At 39.8% G+C, this 19,418-nt stretch overlaps 1 protein-coding gene across 1 annotated transcript in view; it reads right to left on the minus strand.

The window, feature by feature from the left end:
- Positions 1 to 19,418, minus strand: part of KIF4A (kinesin family member 4A) — an 87,136-nt gene that overhangs the window by 46,222 nt on the left and 21,496 nt on the right. Inside the window, exons 7-12 of the mRNA XM_081042702.1 lie at positions 14,226 to 14,342; positions 13,422 to 13,597; positions 12,013 to 12,074; positions 4,545 to 4,677; positions 2,820 to 2,878; positions 2,600 to 2,705 (exon numbers count right to left, since the gene is read on the minus strand). Coding sequence (XP_080898828.1) covers positions 2,600 to 2,705; positions 2,820 to 2,878; positions 4,545 to 4,677; positions 12,013 to 12,074; positions 13,422 to 13,597; positions 14,226 to 14,342 — 653 coding nt within the window. The remainder of the gene's footprint in view (positions 1 to 2,599; positions 2,706 to 2,819; positions 2,879 to 4,544; positions 4,678 to 12,012; positions 12,075 to 13,421; positions 13,598 to 14,225; positions 14,343 to 19,418) is intronic.

Raw genomic sequence — 19,418 nt, forward strand, 5'->3', positions numbered from 1 at the left:
AGGATGTAGGCAATGCCATTACTAGGCATACAAAATGCTTTTCATGGAACTGGTCTTGGAGGAGGGAATAAAAACACACAAAAAAATTGATTTTGTGGGAACTGAAAGGACCGCATGAATTTCCTCACAGGTAACTGTAACAAGGAGGTTTGCTTGAATTATATTGTAAAGGAAAAAGTGGTACAGTTTAGTGCTTACAGCCCCAGGAGGAAGATCTGAGAACAATGGTTGCCTTCATAACTGAACAGGGGGTGTTCACCCGCCACTTAAAATGAAAATAGTTTTAATCCGGAACGAAGGGCACAAGCACTTACATTTTAAACATTTTGTCTTCACTGTAGTGAGTCTTAATAAAAGCCACAGGATATATTGTTTTGTATTTCCAAAAAAATATGTAGCTGGGAGGGTCTCCAAACAATAGGTATAAGAACTCTCATTCAAGAGTCCAGCAGGAGCCATGGGTGCAAGGGCCTATTCTGCCTAACTGTGACAAAGGATGGAAGTCAGGGACTTTATCAGCTAGTGGCAGTCTTTAGCGCCCTCCCGCTGCATGGCCAAATGAATTTCAGTGGCAGACACAGTGATTGTACAGAGTTCTCTGAGCCAGCTACCACTCGCAACTTCCTGTATATCCACATTGGGCACCAGTCATAGTGCCAGTTGCTCACCGAGGATGTGCCTTCTCTCATTTTATTAACTTGGGTCTGTGGGTTTCCTTGTTTACCTTTCCCATGTGACTCGAAGCCCCAGCAATGAGGTGGTGTGGTCGTATACAATAAACAATGAAGCCCTGAATCACTCTTCTGATCTTAGAGGCTTTGGCTCCAGTAGGTTTCTGCAGCCTGGATTATTTTAGTTCGGAGGCAGCTCGCACAAGATGTTCATCCATCAGATGTTTCAGCTATTTTGAAGCGGAATTGTACATGGTGAAATAGAACCTTGAGATGGCCATTCTCTGGCAGGTACTCTATATGCTCACCGTGTTCTAAACTTGCACACCTCTCTGCTTTTCCTCTCTAGATTGTCCTCTCCCTTTTGTCTGTGTGGCCTCCCTGAATTTTCTAGGCAGTCATCACCCCTTCCTTGTGCTCCTACCACACTTTGCTCAAATTGCTATTGTAAGAGGATCAAAGCAGACATAAGAGCCTTCCTAGCTTTCCTTGCCTCCTATCCTTTTGCCCCTTGTTTGCTCCTGTCCCACTTGTGAGCCGTGACCAACTCACAAACTACAAGGCTGGCAAGAACAATTCTTGAAAATAATTGATAGTTAGTGGGGTGGCACTGCACGGATGTTCCTGAGCAAGAGCCGTGAAAATGGTAACAGCCTTCCTGCCAAAGTTTCACCGCAATTAACAATGAAATCTGCTACCTGAGCGAAACTGCAGGTAACCACCTGAGTCAAAGCACGAATGGAGTACAACGGGCACTCTCTGAGTGCATTGGCTGGATAACTAATCTTGATTTGAGTCACTTATTTTCTTTGGATATTAACACAGTACTTAGCATGGGTACATAGTTAGTGAGTGGCAGAAGTGGCTTCAGACCAGGGTCTGTCTGGCTTCGGAGCCCATGTTCTCTAGTATTGTGGCCTGTTTGCTGGATACTGTCATCTTGAACTGCTCACGAAGTTTCTAAAACATTGCTTTCCAGTCCTTTTGTGAGTTTAGTCATTTAGTTTCTTGGAACTGGCCATACTGACCCTTTCCTCCATAATACTATACTGTATTATTTTCATTGACTCTTTGGAGCAAAATCTAGGTGTGGATGATTTTGGAATACCCTTTTGACAAGTCTAGGAAACACTGGGTAAGATCTGGGGTGGAGAATCACTGTTTTGGTATAATTAAAACCTTTGACCGAGAGCTAGGAATTACCACCAGGCATTTACATACATATGATTGCTTCTGAATAATACACAAGAGGGGATAGATGGAACCTAATTCCTTAACTAACCATGAGCCCTTAATATAACATGATTCCAATAAAAAAAGTACATATGCCTTAGGCCTAAGATAGAGAAGGAATACCAACCACAAAAAGAGGTTTTTAGGGTGGTGGAATTATAAGAATTATCCTGCTGGGAAAAACAACAAATAACTCCTTCCCAAGACCACAAGTACTCCTTAGTTCTAAAAATAAATAAAAATGGGAACTTATAGCAGAATGATCATTCAAACGAATTTGTTACTGTTTATAAAGGAGAGCTACAGTACTCACTGGTTGTTCTAAGCTATTTGTCAGAACCCAGCTTATTTAAAATTGGGGTGTGGTACAAGGCCTCTTATTAAGTTAGCCTACACTGAAAGGACCGCAAATCAATGACTGCAGCTCGTGCTACCCAGGCAATTCTGCACTGCTGTTTTGCTGCTTCCAGTATTTGATTTTAGAATACTGAAATATTGATGTGTCATTGCATATGTAACCTATGAGTGATTTACCAAATTCATATTCAGATCATATCCAATGACCCATGATCTCTGTCCTCACATTGCTCACAGTCTGGTCATTTCAGCAAAAGGCACAGTTAGACATGTTTATACGCATCAAGAAAAAGGACTGAAAGCAATCTGGCTGTTGCCACTGTCCCTACTTGGCTTACCGCTATCTGGGTGATCACTTGCTGCAGGTTACGAACCATCTCTACATTTTCTTTTAATTCCTGGTCTTCCAAAGTCTCCACTAGCTTTTGAAGATCCACTTTGCAGCTGAAAATTCAAGCAAAGGAACCCAAGGGTTAATCACAGTGTGAAGGCCAGAGGGGGCACGAGTAGATGGTGAGGTGGTATGGGTCAGCACCAAATGTCTGGTAGGCAACTTACGCCGCATGCTGCCTGAGCTCTTCTAGCTTGGCGTTCATCTTTTCATTCGCTTGTTCTGTCTGCAAAAAAGACCCATGAGATAATCAGTGGCCGCACCTGACAGCCTTACCTAATTATGCCCTCTCTCTGCTGCCATGGATTAAAACCTAGGTAGAAAGGCTGCCTCCTTTGCTGGAATGGCAGATTTAGTGGGCTTTGGTTATTTAGTGAGAAATGTTGTTTTTTAACAGTCATGGAAATTAGCCTTTCAGTCAACATGAGCTACTAAAAATAGCACCTAAGCAGCTGGGTCTTATGCCACAAAGCTCAGACTATGGGTGGAGCGTGAAGCCTCAGTTCCAGAGAACTTTGCAACTGGGGGAAAAAGCATTACTTCCTGGCATGCTACCCCCTGCTGTTTGCAGAAAAACCACTTACTTGAAACTGCCTCCCACACTATACTGTTCTCTGCCCCAGCATAAGGGCATTTCAAACATAAAAGGGCCTCGCACTGAGTATCAGCTGAGTTTTTTCAAGTTACACCATCTCATGTGGAAGGCTAGTTTTAACAAAAGAAAGCAAGAAAAGGGGTGAGGCACAAGCATGAAAGCAGGGAAGAAAAAACAGCAGAGGCAGCCACGTTTTGGGAACGTTGATGGATAGTTTCCATTTTATTTCAATCACAGTATCTGTAACATGCTAGATGCTGCGATAGATTTGGGAAGCATAAAAAATGTTGTGCTTATTATGAAGTTCTTGTAGGACATCAAACGATAAGCCTATTGGGCAGCCACTGTAAGAACCTTATAAAGGTCAGGTGGGTATGTGGCTAGAATAACAAGCACTGTCTGTTACGTCCACCATACATACACCTCCTCTCGAGTGACTTCAAAGGCATAAAATGCAGCATGGATGCAGAAAACTGCATATAAAAATCCCCTCAATCCCATTTCCCCCCTTCTGCTAGTGACGGGCAATCCGGCGGACGGAGGATGCGGCCCCCTTTAAGTCTTTAAGCAGCTTGCTCTTCCTTGACTAGAGAGCACACTGATGTGTGAATGGCGTGTAAATTACAGACGTTCAATTACATTTTCGTGGAAACTCATTTTCACTCTGGCAATAGTTGTGCTATCAAAGACTGAGTTGTACTGAGACGAGTGCAAAAACGTTAGTGGTAGAGCCAGCATGCACCAATCCAGGACGTTACCAGACAGGTAGCAGTTAAAAAGACCTGGTGTGATGGGCTACGTAGTGATCCACTGTCTGGAAATTAACCTTACGTGAACGGAATTAAAATTAATTTCCCAGCAGTTCTATCTCACCATGGCAGCATTTGGGATGGGACTGAAATGTGACAATGCTAGGGGAAGGGAGAGAAACTAAAATCTTATTGAAGGGATAGGTATTGCTTGGTATTCTGGATAAAGATCAAGCAGGACTTAAGGTGACCCAGGGACCTGGTTCTTTCCTCTCTGGTGTTTTAGAACAAATCTCTTTCAAAATGGGATGCCTGTAGACTCTTTGTGGTGGATACATAGGTGTTTACTGTACAGTTCTTTTAACTTTTCTGTATGTTTGAACATAAGGCCATGTAGTTACTTCAAGGGGCTCCGTGGGGCATATGGTAATACTTGTCCATCTCTTTCCACAGAATTGGTCCCTCATAATGAAAGGCCTGTCAGCTATTTCAGAAACGAAAACTACTAAATGTTCAGGGTTGTTAGCGGCTTGGTCTTGGGGTCTCACCAGAATGATCCTCTCCAACATCTGGGCTGTCTGACCAGCTGCCTCGCTCAGACCACGACTTAGTTTTTCATTCTCCTCTATCAGGGACTGGTTCTTCTCCATCAAAGACTGGAGATTCTGAGATGGCTCCACACTAAAACAAAGAAAGTAATGGATTAGAAAAAATACCTGATTGATAACACCTATATTAGAGGTCGAGAAAAATACATCCCATAGGACTTTTGGGTAGGGGTGTGCTTTAAAAAATATTCCCAAATTCTAAGTGGGAGGAATATAATCAATAATGCTGTAAAGATTTTGTAGGGGGTCACATGGGCACTTGTCTCATCTGGGAGACCACTTCATGGATGGTGTAGATGCCTGACCATTGCGCTGTACACCTGAAGCTGAATAATATGGAATGTCAATTATAATTAAATATATATATATACATATGTGTATATATATATACACATATATATATACAGATATATATATAGTCACGGGGTGTGAAGTACAGCATAGGGAATAGAGTAAATGGAATTGTAACAGCTGTATACGATGTCAGAGGGGCAGTAGATTGGGGGAGGGTGGTTATCACTGTGTGAGGGGTGTAAATGTCTAACAATTACATTGTTTTACATGAAAAAATAAAAAATAAAAAATTACCCCCAAAGTCTAGAAAAAGTGTGTCTATCACAATGTGTTCTCCTAGTCAGGTAGTATATTGGATGAATAAGGAACAAATGCCTGAAATACTTTAAATTAATGATTTGGAGGAAGATAATTATAATTCAGGGCCACATATGGTTGCAACAGAAATGACTAACCTTTACCCTCGGCTCTTGCTTTAGGATCTTTCTATTTGTACCACGGAGGTAAGAAGTGAAGACTAGCTGTAGGCAGGACACATGTTCTCTCTTCATCCCACTCTCAATCCATCATTAAATGTTAGGGAAGCAGGGAAAGAAAATGCACGGAGGAGGCAGCAGTGACACTGCTCAGGGTCTAAATTGAACCTCTTCAACTAAGTCCATAACCTATTTACTGTGAAGTTTAGGGAAACAGCATTTCAGAAGTCAGAAAGTTGAAATGAGGAGCGGTGGCCACTACGAGCATATTTCACAATACTCCGTAAATAAGTGCTGCCTTCTGAAAGCGTGCCTTCCTGAATCTGATGACCCACAGCCCCCTGCTCATTTGTCGATCATTTTGAAAGAGCTTAGAGTGGGTGGTGGCAACAATGTTGTCCATTTCAAATAGGAATGGAAGGGAGGGACAGAAAGAGCTTGAAGGGTACATATAGATGAGAACCTTTGGAATGTGTGCAGATTACTTGACAACAGTTCCAGACTAATGAAGCAGACCAACAAGAAGTACAGTTGTTGTTTTCTGTTTGTTTGTTTGTTTTTTTAATAATCCACTGGGATCAATTGTTCAAAAGACTGGAAATTAGGACTGGTGGGAAAAAAATCAGAAAAAAATATGAAGATTTGATCTGAAGGAGACTGAAGGGAAAAATTAATGGTTGTCAAGGCTACAATAACGAGAAAAAAAGACAGGAAACAGCTGTTCTCAATCTCAATAAAACATAGAAAAGGACTGCAGGAACAGATGCCGTCTCACCCAGCTTAAAGCCTCCATGAATTCTTATGGAAGACCTTACCAAGCTCTTTTTCAAAAAGTTCATAGCTAGGTACACCATGAAGTCTCATATCACATTGCTGAGAATTTACTAAGACTCTTATGATGGAACGTTCAATTAAAATGTGGATTATAAAAATAAACTACCAGTAAATTTAGTGTTATTTTAGATGGCTCTGATATTCTCTTGTTTCCTTATTGTCATTAAACTGAAAACTTCCATGCACCGTTTATGAAAGTTGACAAGCTGCAAAGTAATGATACTTTTTATTAAAATATAGTTGACATATAACATTATATCAGTTTCAGATGTACAACATGGTGCTTCGTTATTTATATAGCTTATGAAGTGATCACCACAATAAATGTAGTAACCATCTGTCACCATACAAGGTTATATTATTGGCTATATTCCCTGTACTGTACATTACATTCCTGTGACTTATTTATAAGTGAAAGTTTGTACTTCTTAATCCCCTTCACTCTTTGTACCCATCCTATCACCCTCCAACTCCCAAAGTAATAACACTTTTAACTCCATAGCGTCTTCCCCTAAAAATTTCCAAGGTTTCTCCAAATGGGGAAAAATACAATGGAAAACCAATGTTTCCTCTTTCACATACGATTTAATTGTCAGTGCTAAGAATTCCAGTTAGCTGAGCATGTGCAAATTGACAAACACTTGCAGAAAATCAATACAAAAGCTTTAATGACACACATTCAAAAAGAAAAGCATATAATCCAAAGACAAAAAGAAAAAAAAACAAAAAACAAACAAACCAGGTATGTAAACTGTACATTTTGTAAAAAGCCTCATGAAATGTCTTTAAAAACATAAATATACATTTCTGAGAAAAGAAGCAGCATCTTTATTTCTCCGTAAAACATAAACAATTGAGTTTAATTGTTTGATTCATCAACTGCTTCTTAGAATCTATTACTTTGGCAGCTGAAACCATATCCTGTAGTATATTCCCGGTAGCTAGAAGTCTGGAATGCCCTTCAATAGTCTTACACTATGTGAAACAGGACTGTGCTAAACTGAAAGCAAAGAAGATGCCAATTGCTCCTAAACCAGGTTTCTTCCTCCAGCATTCTTAAAATATTATGAGGAAACCAAGATTAAATTACCCAAAGAGGGAGAATTACAAAGAGAAGGGTGATCATCTCTGGGTAACAAAATTATGGCAATTTTTCAGATTTTTACAATACTTTTCTAAATGTCCTCAAGAAGCAATGTATCACTTTTATAATCAGAAAAAATGGTTATGAGTTATTGAAAAGAAGGATATTAAAAGAAAATAGGCTCACACCATACACAAGAATAAACTCCATGTGAAAAGTGAGATGTGAAAAATAAAACCAGCTTCAGAACTAGAAGAAAACATGGGCAAATCTCTCTTTCACCTTGGTGCAGGGAAAGGCTTTTTAACTACGAATCAAAATCCAGAAGCCACGTAGAGTGTAGCTACTTTGGAAAACAGTTTGGCAGTTTCTTAAAACGTTAAATATGCAACCCAGCAATTTCACTTCCGGGTATCTACCCAATAAAAAACATATGTCCTACAGTGTAAAAAAAAAAAAAGAAATAAGAAGGGAAAAAAACCAAAAACATATGTCCATACAAAAACTTGCAAGCGAATATACATAGCAGCATATTTCATAATAGCCAAAAAGTGGAAACAACCCAAAAGTCCATCAGCTGGTGAGTAGATAGACAAAATGTGGTCTAGGAAGACAATGACATACTATTCAGCCATGAAAAGGAATGAAGTACAGGTATCTGCTACCTGCCGCACAGATGAATCTCACAGACATTACAGGTGAAAGAAGCCAGACACAAAGTCCACATACTGCCTGACACCATGTACATGACACGTGGGTAACGGGCACATCTCTAGAGACTAAAGCAGATTGGTGGTCGCCGGGGCTGGGGGTGGGGAAATGGCATGAGGGATCTTTTTGGGGTAACAGAAATGTTCTAAGATTGGATTGTGGTGATGGCTGTACAACTCTGCACATTTACTAAAAATCACTGAATTGTACACTTAAGATGAATGAATTTTAAGGTATGTAAATTATATCTCAATAAAGTTGCTAGAAACTCCAGAGGCAATAAAGAAATGATTGATAAACTTTTTACTACATAAAAATTAAAATGTGTTGCATGACAAAGAAACACCATAAACAAAATAAAAGGGAACAAACTAGGAGAAAATATTTGTAACACACTATAGACAAAGGACTAATGTCACTAATATATAAAGAACTGTTAAAAATAAGGGCCAAAATTAGGGTGGCTATTATAAAAAGAAAACAAAACCAGAAAATAAGTGCTGGTGAGGATGTGGAGAAAAGGGAATCCTTGTACACTGTTGGTGGGATTGCAAATTGGTGCAGCCACTGTGGAAAACAGTATGGAGGTTTTAAAAATTCTAACAGAATTACTGTATGATCCAGCTATTCCACTTCTTGGTACATACCCAAAGGAACTGAAAGCAGGGTCTTAAAGAGATATTTGCACACCTATGTGCATAGAAGCATTATTCACAATTGCCAAAAAGTGGAAGCAACCCGTGTCCACTGATGAATGAATTGATACACAACATATGGCATATGTGTGTGTGTGTGTATACCATATGGTATATACCGGGGGTGCCAAAAAATTGTATACAAGTGGACACTTTGGTCAACGTTGCTCAAGCAGTAGTTTGCCATAATCAGAAGTGTCTGGATGCTGATGGGAACCCCTTTGAGCACCTCTTGTCACTGCAGAAGTCAAACGTGACTTGTATGCATCTTTTGCTTTTGGTATACATTGAGTATTATAATTTTAATAAAGTTTTCCTTTCTTAAAAATGCATATATATTTTTGACACCATATATATATGTATGTATGTATGTATTATGCAATATTCTTCAGCCTTTTAAAGGAAGGAAATTCTGACACATGCTACAACATGGATGAACCTTGGGGACATTATACTACACGAAACAAGACAGTCACAAAAGAACAAATAGTATATGATTCCTGCCATGTGAGGTACTTAGAGTAATCAGTGAAAGTAGAATGCTGGTTGCCAGGGGCTGGGCATGGGGGAAATGGGCAGTTATTGCTAAGTGGTGCAGAGTGTCGGTTTTGCCAGATGAAAAAAGTTCTGGAGATGGATGGTGGCAGTGGTTGGACATCAATGTGAATGTACTTAATCCACTGAACTGCACACGTAAAAACAGTTAAGATGGCAAATTTATGTTTTGTATATGTTACCACAGTTTTTGAAAAAGAGCCAAGGGATCAAAAAGCCTGATAGAAAAATGGGACACATGAACAGACAATTCACCTGAAAAAGAGATAAAGGTGGTCCTGAAATACAGGAAAAATGCTCAAACCCACTCATAATTTTTGAAAATGCAAATTAAAACACTGAGCTAGTATTTCTCAGCGGTGGTAAGTACATTCACATCGTTGTGCAGCAGGCCTCTAGAACTTTCTCATCTGGCAAATCTGAAACTCCATACCCATTAAACAACTGCTCCCAAGTCTATTCTTTTACAGCTTTCTGTCATGGCTCTTATTTATAGAAAGTTCTTAACCATCCCTATATGCACATAGAGCTTCGCCTGTATCTTCTTCTAGTTCTCTTGTGGGTTCTTTCTTTCTTTTTAAAATTGTGTTAAAGAACATACAACATAAAATTTACTATCTTAACCATTTCGAGTGTACAGTTGAGTAGCGTTATGTATATTTACAGTGTTATGAAACAAACCTCTAGAACTTTTTCATCTTGTAAAACTGAAATTATACACCCATTAAACAACTCTCCCCTTGTGCCCCCCGCAGCCCCTGGCAACCACCATTGTACTCTCTGTTTCTGTGAATTTGACTGCTTTAGATATCTCATATAAGGGGAATCATACACTATTTGTCTTTTGGTGACTGGCTTTTTTCACTTAGCATAATGTCTGCAAGGTTCATCCATGTTGTAGCATGTGATTAGCTCTCCTTTCTTTTTAAGGCTGAATAATATTCCGCTGTATGTATATAACTTTTGTTCATCCATTCTTCCATCGACGGACACTTGGGTTGCTTCCAACTCTTAGTTACTGTGAATACTGCTGCTATGAACACGAGTGTACAAATACCTCCTCCAGATCCTGCTTTTAATTCTTTCAGATATAGACCCAGAAGTGGGAATGCTGGATCATATGGCATTTCTATTTTTACTTTTTCGAGGAAACTCTGTACTGCTTTCCATAACAGGCATACTGTTTTACAATTCCTCCACCAGTGCACGAAGATTCTAATTTTTCCACATCCTCCTTGCCAATTTGTCATTCCGTTTTTTTTTTATAGTAATGGGTGTATAGTGATATTATTTCATTGTGGTTCTGATTTGCATTTCTCTGCTCTGAGTATATTGTTTGGTATAACTGACTCTTACACCATCATAATATTTCACATACTCAAAATACAAACAAACAAACAATTAAAACGAAGATGTAGGGGGGACCCAAAGTGGAATAGAAACGGTGACTGTGGGAAACAGTATCTTGCCTGGATACTCTAAGCCTCAAGACAAAAAGAACTGTCCATCAATGACGTGATCTAGTTCACAGAAGTGTTGCTCACAGCGGTATAGGCTAGCAATTCTGAAACTGTGTGTATACTCAAACTGAACAGGTAAGTCGGAGAAAGAAGTTGGAAATAAGGAGGGAGAGGCTAATATGAATGCTGTAGTGTTGGACTGGAATCAGAGGTATCAGTATAAACTCGTGCATTTTAATATGTATACAGTCAGATATAAAAATGTTATGTATGAGTGAATGTGTGGGTTACTACACGTGCACATACTCACTGACGGGGACTATAGTAGTGACACCCCAGCCACAACGGCACACCTAGTGCCCAGATCTGGGTTCTAAACACCATTTTCCACTTAAAAAATACCCCCAGGGCTCCTTCCAGAACTGGGGTGCGGAAAATATAAGATGGATGTGGACCATCTTGCGGAAATGTTGAAAAAGTTGAGGGTATGGTAAAGAACACAAGAGCCACCCTAAATTATATAAATGTCTAACCACGATGCTGTACACCTTAAATTAACATAACATAATATTGAATGTCAACTGTAATTGAAAAATCTAAAAATGGGGCGGGCAAAAGGTGAAGGGGAATAAGAGGTCCAAATTTCCAGGTATGACACAAATAAGTCATAGGGATGTACGTACAGCATGGGGAATATAGTCAATAATACTGTGATACCGTGGGATGGTGTCAGACGGTTGCTGGACTTATCATGCTGATCACTTCTTCAGGTATAGCAATGCTAGATAACTATGGTGTACCCCTGAAACTCATAATATTGTATGTTAGCTGTATTTTAATAAAAGCTTTTAAAAAGGGGATAGTTATTAAAAAAAAAAAAAGAAGAGGAACACAAGAGCCACCCTAAAGGAGCTCCTAGTGGACAAAGCAGGAACAATCTGAGCAATAAAGCAAATAATGACAGTACTGAATATTAACCCATAGGACAGACAAATAAATACCCACGAGTCTATACATATATGAATAAAACATCAAATAAATAAGTGGGGGAGAAGAGACCGATCTTCCTCATAATAGAATTCTAATTCACACATTCCTAAGGGCAGAACCCATGTCTTTCCCATTATATCAGGCTGCCTCAATGCTAACTAGCTCAGTCCTAAACAGTCAGCAAGTTTGGTAAGATCCCTAGCTTGAAAACTAAGTGCTACCAGAAACTTTAGTGTATCGGGGAAAATAACTATGAGGAGAAATAGCCTCTGCTGGAATATACATATAAAATTAACCTATGATTCTTACTTTATAGATCCAGGCAATGTACCTCCATGGGCTTGTAGCAACAAGACTTGTAGTTGTTGCACCTGGGAAATGCAAAGAAAAATAGTCACCAATCAAAGGCAACTTCTCCCTTTATCAGTGAAATTACCAGGACTACAAGCAATAGTAAGTAACCAGAACTAACGAGGGTCATTTGACTCAATAGCAATGACGTCTAAGGCATCTCTTAGGTACTACAGAATGCATCAGGGTTCACTGATAAAAGGACAATGAGCATGACATGAATAACTAGTACTGTGATAACTAGCACTGTTCACCTAAGCATTTTAATGAGTTTTTATTGAGCATTTATTTTAAAAAAATCAAACTGAGCCTGGGCTTGGCAGTGTAGGGGGAATAGGAGAAGGAGCTTTTCCTTGTACTCTTCTAGCAGATCTTCTAAGTCTCTTTTTTGGTTCATCCTTCCTCCAAGAGACCCCTGATCAACCAGTCCCTATTCTCAATTTCAGTTTCTCCCGACTGGTTCTTTCATGTGTTCAAGTCTCTTCCATATTTTAAAAACAGACAGACCCACATCCTTTGACCCTTGACTACCTACCTCTTGTCTTCCTTCATCTTATCTTCTTGAAAGAAGAGCCTATCAGCTTCTTCCACTTCCTCATCTAGCACTCACTGTCCATCCAACCACATTCTGCTCATTAGCTACTCTACTTAGATGTCCCCCTTAGATGTCAAATTCAAAATGCCCTAAACTGAATGTCATCATTTCCATTTTTCAACCTGACCCTGTTTTTCCTCCTGTATTCCCTGACTCAGTGACTGCTACTACCATTTACTCAGTTGTCCAAGCAAGAAACCTGGGGATCCACCTTGATTCTCCTCACCCACCTTCCCACATCAAATTTGTTACCAAGTAAGCCCTATACATTCTACCTCATGGTTTCCCATCCTAAGTTTGTCCCCTTCTCTTCATCTCTGTTGCTTCTGTCTTTAATGCAGGCCACAGTCCTCACCTGGGTTATTATAACAGCCTCGTTGATTTTCCTATTTCTAGTTATGCCCACTTTTAATCCACTTTCTTTAGACTTGTTACAGTCTATCCCTAAAACATTTCACCATGTCACTCTCTGAAAATCTTTCAATGGCTCCCCATAGCTGTGACAAGTCAGATGAGGACGTCCAGGATCTGATTTCTGCCTGTCTCTCTTGCCTCATCTCTCACTGCTCACTTCTTCTTCATCAGTGAAATCTCCAATGCTACGCCCCAATCTTAAATGTGTCACCAAACATGTTAAGAGGAGCTACTTTAAGATGTCCCCAAACTAACATAATGCTCAACTAACATCTGTAAACTTCTGGTAGAGAAGCTGAGAAACAAAAGCTCTATCATCCCACTCACATTCTTTTAATTGCTTTCATCAAATTTATACCTGTTGTTTCAGATGATTGAGTTCAGCTGTCTGCGGATCAATATTAACAATAGGTTTATTCTTGATTTTTCTTGCTCTGTCAGCATAGCGAAGTGTATTTAATGTTTCCTCTAGATTGGAGTCAGCAGGACTCACGCAGGCTATCATAAGAGTATGGCTATTACCTCCTAGAGAATCTGAAAAAGAACAATGGGGGGAAATGAAATCAAACAAATAGGACGCAAGCAGAACTGTCTACGTGGGCCGCAGACTTCAAAGTCAGCTGTAAGAAAAAAACATTGACTTTCAACCAATTTCCTTCTACTGACAATATAAAAACACAAAGATTTCTGATGTATAAAATAATAGTTGAGAATCCTACTGCATGTGTCATTCTTGAGAGAGACCAAGTGTAGCAGTTAATCAGATTAAAAGAACTGGGGCCAGGCCCAAGCAAGTTCCGAGCTACTGTGGGGGTTAAACATTCCTCGGATGCCCCCTCTAGGTAGATTTGAACCCTCCAGAGAATCCTGCTTCTCAGCACTAAGTAACAAAGAAACAGTAAGCAAGTTCATTTTGAGGTGCAAAGTAGTAAGTACAGTTGGCATTCTACACATTGCTTGGCTCTCAAAGCCATATATGAAGACATCTTCCCATGGTTTTAGAAGCCTGCTTGCCAACAGCTCTCTGTCCTATTTATCAGTTAGACAGCTCTGTGTGTGATGGTCCAAAAACCTGGGCTATCTGTATCACGGGATGGAGCAGGCCTTTTGCTTCCTCAGCACTACCATTCTGAGTCACTCAGTCCTATTTTTAGAGGCTTACCTTGAAGCAGTCGAGTCAACTTGGAATCTCTGTAGGGCACAAAGCCACCTTTTTTGTCATCTCCGAGAGCACTGATTACATTTCCCAAGCACAGGAGGCCTCGGTTAATATTAATACCTAATAGCAGGAAACAAAATTTAAATTGCTTGGTAAAGCATCTAACATTTTACATCCATTTATCCTGAGAAAGGTAAAAGAAATAAAGACCCCATAGAAATATTCCCTCATCGATCTTAAGGAAACTTCTTGATCCTGTTTACTTTTCTGAGAGTGACTGTAAGCAAAGTTCAAAGGACAAAGTTCCAAATGTTCACTGCACAGTTGAGTCTGTTGGTACTTCTCGCCCTTTCCCATGGAACAGATAACTACCGACTACGTCAACAACCATTTGCAGTTATTTACTTTTTATACCCATTATCACACTTAATCTTTAGATTAATGCTGTGAAATTAGGTGAACAGCATTTTTTATCATCTAATTATCATTACTACTAACGTGCCTGCACAGGGGCCATAATGATAATGAAAGTGACAAGAACAGCTAAGTGAGTGCTTACTAAGCTATACAGTGTTTACTATAAGCCGGACACTGTTGTAGGTACTCTATGCATATTAACTCATTTAATCCTCACAATAGTCCTATAAAGTAGGTATAAAGTATGATTATCCCCGTATTGACAGATATGAAAGTGGAGGCACAGAGTAGTTAAGTGACTTGTCTAAGGTCACACAGCTAATAAGTGGCAGAGTCAGGATTCCAATGGAGGCAGCCTGGCTCCAAAGTTCATGATTTCAATCTGTATGCTCTATGGAAATGAGCTAAGCTGCTCACTTAGAGGCACCGGGTACCTTGGAAAGAGGAGCAAGTTGAGACTAAGAAGAGGGCATTGGTAGAAAATGTATATAAAGAACTCTGGAACCTTCAAGTCTCCCCTCTAGAGCCATGCAACTACTATGTCCCCATTCTCAATTATTTCCAGTCTACCTAATGGGATAGTCTTTCTAATATCCATCCATTAAATGCTGATATTTAATAGACTCATAGATACAGAGAAAAACTGATGGTTATCAGATGGGAGAGGGTTGGGGGGCTGGGGAAGAAAAGTGTAGGGATTAGGCAGTGCAAATTGGTAGTTACAAAATAGTCAAGGGGATGTGAAACACAGTATAGGGAATATAGTTAATAATGTTGTAATAACTATGTGTTGTGTCAGGTGGGTACTAGAGTAATCGGGGGATCACTTCATAAGTTACGTAAATGTCTAACCATCATGCTGTACACCTGAAACTAATATAAAATAATGTTGAATGTCAACTATAATTAAAAAATACATAGTCATGGGATGTAAAGTACAGCATGGGGAATATAGTCAGTGGTACTGTAATAGCTATGTACGGTGTCAGAGGGGTAGTAGACTTGTTGGGGTGATCACTTTGTGGGGTGTGTAAATGTGTAACCACTATGTTGTGTTGTACACCTGAAACTAATAAAAAAAATGTTGATATTCTCTTGGGACTGTCTTATACTCTTTTCTTACTATGCATACTCTCCCTGCCTTATCTCATCTAAGCCTAGAATTCCAATAAATACCTATATTAACGATTCCCTAAATCTGCATCTCTAAACCAGACCTCTTGCCTTTTGTCCAAAGCTATATTTTAGCTGCCTGCTGACTAACCTCCACTGGCCTGTGCCCACATAGCACTGCAGAAAAATATTCAACAAGGCAGAATTCGTCTTTCCGTGCAAATCGATGTCACTTCCAGCACTGTTCCTTCTCATTGTCTCATCATCTAACCAGTCACCCAACAAACAGCAAACCTGAGACATCCTGGATGTTTCCTTTATTCTCACTCCACACACCTGAGTGTCTTCACTGAACACTTAACGAATATGTACAATGCTGTAGCAGTCTGCTAGGTATTAGAGATACAAAGAAGAATAAGCAATAATCGCTACCCTCAAGGAGTTCACAGTCTATAGGGAGACACAGACAGACAGACAGACACAAAAACAAGTAATTGAAAATATAAAGGAAGAGATATGCACAGCGAAAATGGCTTCTCATAGGAGGGAGTGGTCAAGTTTGTCTGGGAAGGTACAGGAAGGCTTCAGAGGAGAATTGAAAATTTGGGCTGAATTGTGAAGGATGAGTAGGACAATGCCGACAGAGGAGGTAACGGGAGGAAAGAAGAATGTAAGGGCATTCCAGGCACAGGAAACAGCAGTTGGCAAGGCCCATGTTTGTGAGAGAGCAGTCGACATTTCAGAAGTACAGTACGGTAGTTGAGTATGAATACAGCACAAGTTAAGAGATGGAGAGTGACAAACAGTGAGGCCAGAGGACAGCTAGAGACAGGTCATAAAGGGCATGACAGCTGTGTCCTGCTCAGGTATTTGTATTTATTCTGTAGGGCAGCAGTTTTCAAATTGTGTTCCTCAGAACCTTAGGGATACTTCAGGGAACTACAGAGATACTGCACAGTTTCTGCAATTGCAATTTGGATTTTGTTTTAAAGTTTTTTTTTATTGTGGTAAAATACACATAACATAAAATCTACCATTTTAACCATTTTTAAGTGTAAAGTTCAGCGGCATTAAGTACATTTACATTGTTGTGTGGCCATCACCACTATTTAAACTATTTTGACTATTTTTAAAATTGCATTTAGGGCCCGTCAGGTGGCCCAGGCGGTTGGAGCTCCGTGCTCCTAACTCCGAAGGCTGCCGGTTCGATTCCCACATGGGCCAGTGGGCTCTCAACCACAAGGTTGCAGGTTCAATTCCTCGAGTCACGCAAGGGATGGTGGGTTGCACCCCCTACAACTAAGATTGAACACGGCACCTTGATCTGAGCTGCCACTGAGCTCCCAGATGGCTCGGTTGGTTGGAGCGTGTCCTCTCAACCACAAGGTTGCCGGTTTGGTTGCCGGTTCGACCCCCGCAAGGGATGGTGGGCTGCGCCCCCTGCAACTAGCAACGGCAACTGGACCTGGAGCTGAGCTGCGCCCTCCACAACTAAGACTGAAAGGACAACAAAAAGGCCTGGAAGTACACACTGTTCCCCAATATAAAGTCCTGTTCCCCTTCCCCAATAAAATCTTTAAAAAAATGTTTATAACTCACAAGTATGTATCAGTGTGAATCAGGATTTCCTTGATAATGTGTCACCAGAACAAATGATAGGAAAAATTAGATGCAAAACCTTAAATAAAATTGTAACTGTCATTCAGAATCCCATGACACCATACATTAAGAATGTGCAGATTTTTGCAAACCACGCCTCTGATGAAGAGACAATATCCAAAATATAAGGAACTCATACAACTCAACAACAACAAAAGAAACAACCGAATTGAAAAATGGGCAGAGGACGTGAAGAGACATTTCTCTAAAGAGGACATACAAATGGCAAATAGACATGTGAAGAAATGCTCCACATCACTCATCATCAGAGAAATGCAAATAAAAACCACAATGAGATATCACCTCACCCCAGTCAGAATGGCTATCATCAACAAGACAAATAGTAACAAGAGTTGGAGAGGCTGTGGAGAAAAAGGAACCGTCATACACTGTTGGTGGGAATGCAGACTGGTGCAGCCGTTATGGAAGGCAGTGTAGAGGTGCCTCAAAAAATTACGAATAGAATTACCATATGACCCAGCAATCCCTCTCCTGGGTATCCACCCAAAAATCTGAAAATGTTTATCCGTAAAGACATATGTGCTCTAATGTTCATTGCAGCTGAGACATGGAAACAACCAAAATGTCCTTCAATAGATGATTGGATAAAGAAGTAGTGGTATATACACACAATGGAATACTATTCGGCGGTAAGAAAAGATGATATAGGAACATTTGTGACAACATGGATGGATCTTGAGAGTATAATGCTAAGCGAAATAAGTCAGACAGAAAAAGTCGAGAACCATATGATTTCACTGATATGTGGGATATAAAACTGAAAACAACAAAAGAACAAGACAAACAAATGAAGAAACAAAAACTCATAGATATAGAAAATAGTTTAGGGGTTACCAGAGGGTAAGGGGGCTACAGAGGAGGATAAACAGCGTCTAATATATGGTGATGGAAAGAGAACTGACTCATAATGTGCGATACAGATGATGTAATACAGAATTGTACACCTGAAATCTATGTAACTTTACTAACAGTTGTCACCCCAATAAACTTTAATAAAAAAAAAGAATTAAGAATGTTCACTGGAGCCTAGTTTGTAACAGCAGAAGCTATTAAATGGAACCAACTTAAATGTTTATTGATAGGGGAATAACATAATAAATACAATGGCGTATCTCCACAGTATATAGATATCACAAAGACCATGGCATATATATGTATATGGATATATATATGGATATATATATATATATATCCATATACATACACACACACTAATATGGAACAGTCTTAACAAATATCATTTAGTGGGAAAAATAAGGAGCAGAGTAGAACAGAGTACATAGTATGTTTCTGATTGTATAAAAAGAGAATTTTAGAGATGTGGACTGGGAATTTGGGGAAAGAGAAAAAATTACCTTTCATTATACTGCATTAAAAAAACCTTTTATTTCGAAATAATTATAAATTCACAGGAAGTTGCAGAAAAAAGTATAGAAAGGTCTTGTGCACCTTCACCCAGCCTCCCCCAATGGTAACACCTTGCATAATAACTACAGTAGAGTATCAAACCCGGGAAATTATCACTGGCACGATCCCCAGAGCGGATTTACATGTCACGTGTGTGTGCATGCAGTTGTGTGCACTTTTAGCACAGGTAAAACTTCACGTAAATATCACCGTAATCTAGATACAGAACTGTCCTATCACCCTATACAGGCACACCTACCCTGTCACCCCCAATCCCTAACCCCTGGCAACTATTAATGTGTTCCCCCCATTACTTTGTTACTTCAACAATGTATAAATGGCACCATACAATCATGACATTGGCCTGTTTTTCCAAGTAGAACCATCATCATCATCATCAGCAGCAGCAGCAGCCATCCAAGTTGCTGTCTGTATCAAAAGTTCATTCCTTTTACTGCTGAGTATTATTACCTGGCATGCATGGATGGACCACAGTTTGCTTAACCATTCACCTGCTGATGGATGCTTCAGTTGGGTCTAGTTTGGGGTTATTACAAAGAGTAGCTATGAGCACTCATG

Source organism: Rhinolophus hipposideros (genome assembly GCF_964194185.1).
Source record: "Rhinolophus hipposideros genome assembly, chromosome: X".
Taxonomy (NCBI): domain Eukaryota; kingdom Metazoa; phylum Chordata; class Mammalia; order Chiroptera; family Rhinolophidae; genus Rhinolophus; species Rhinolophus hipposideros.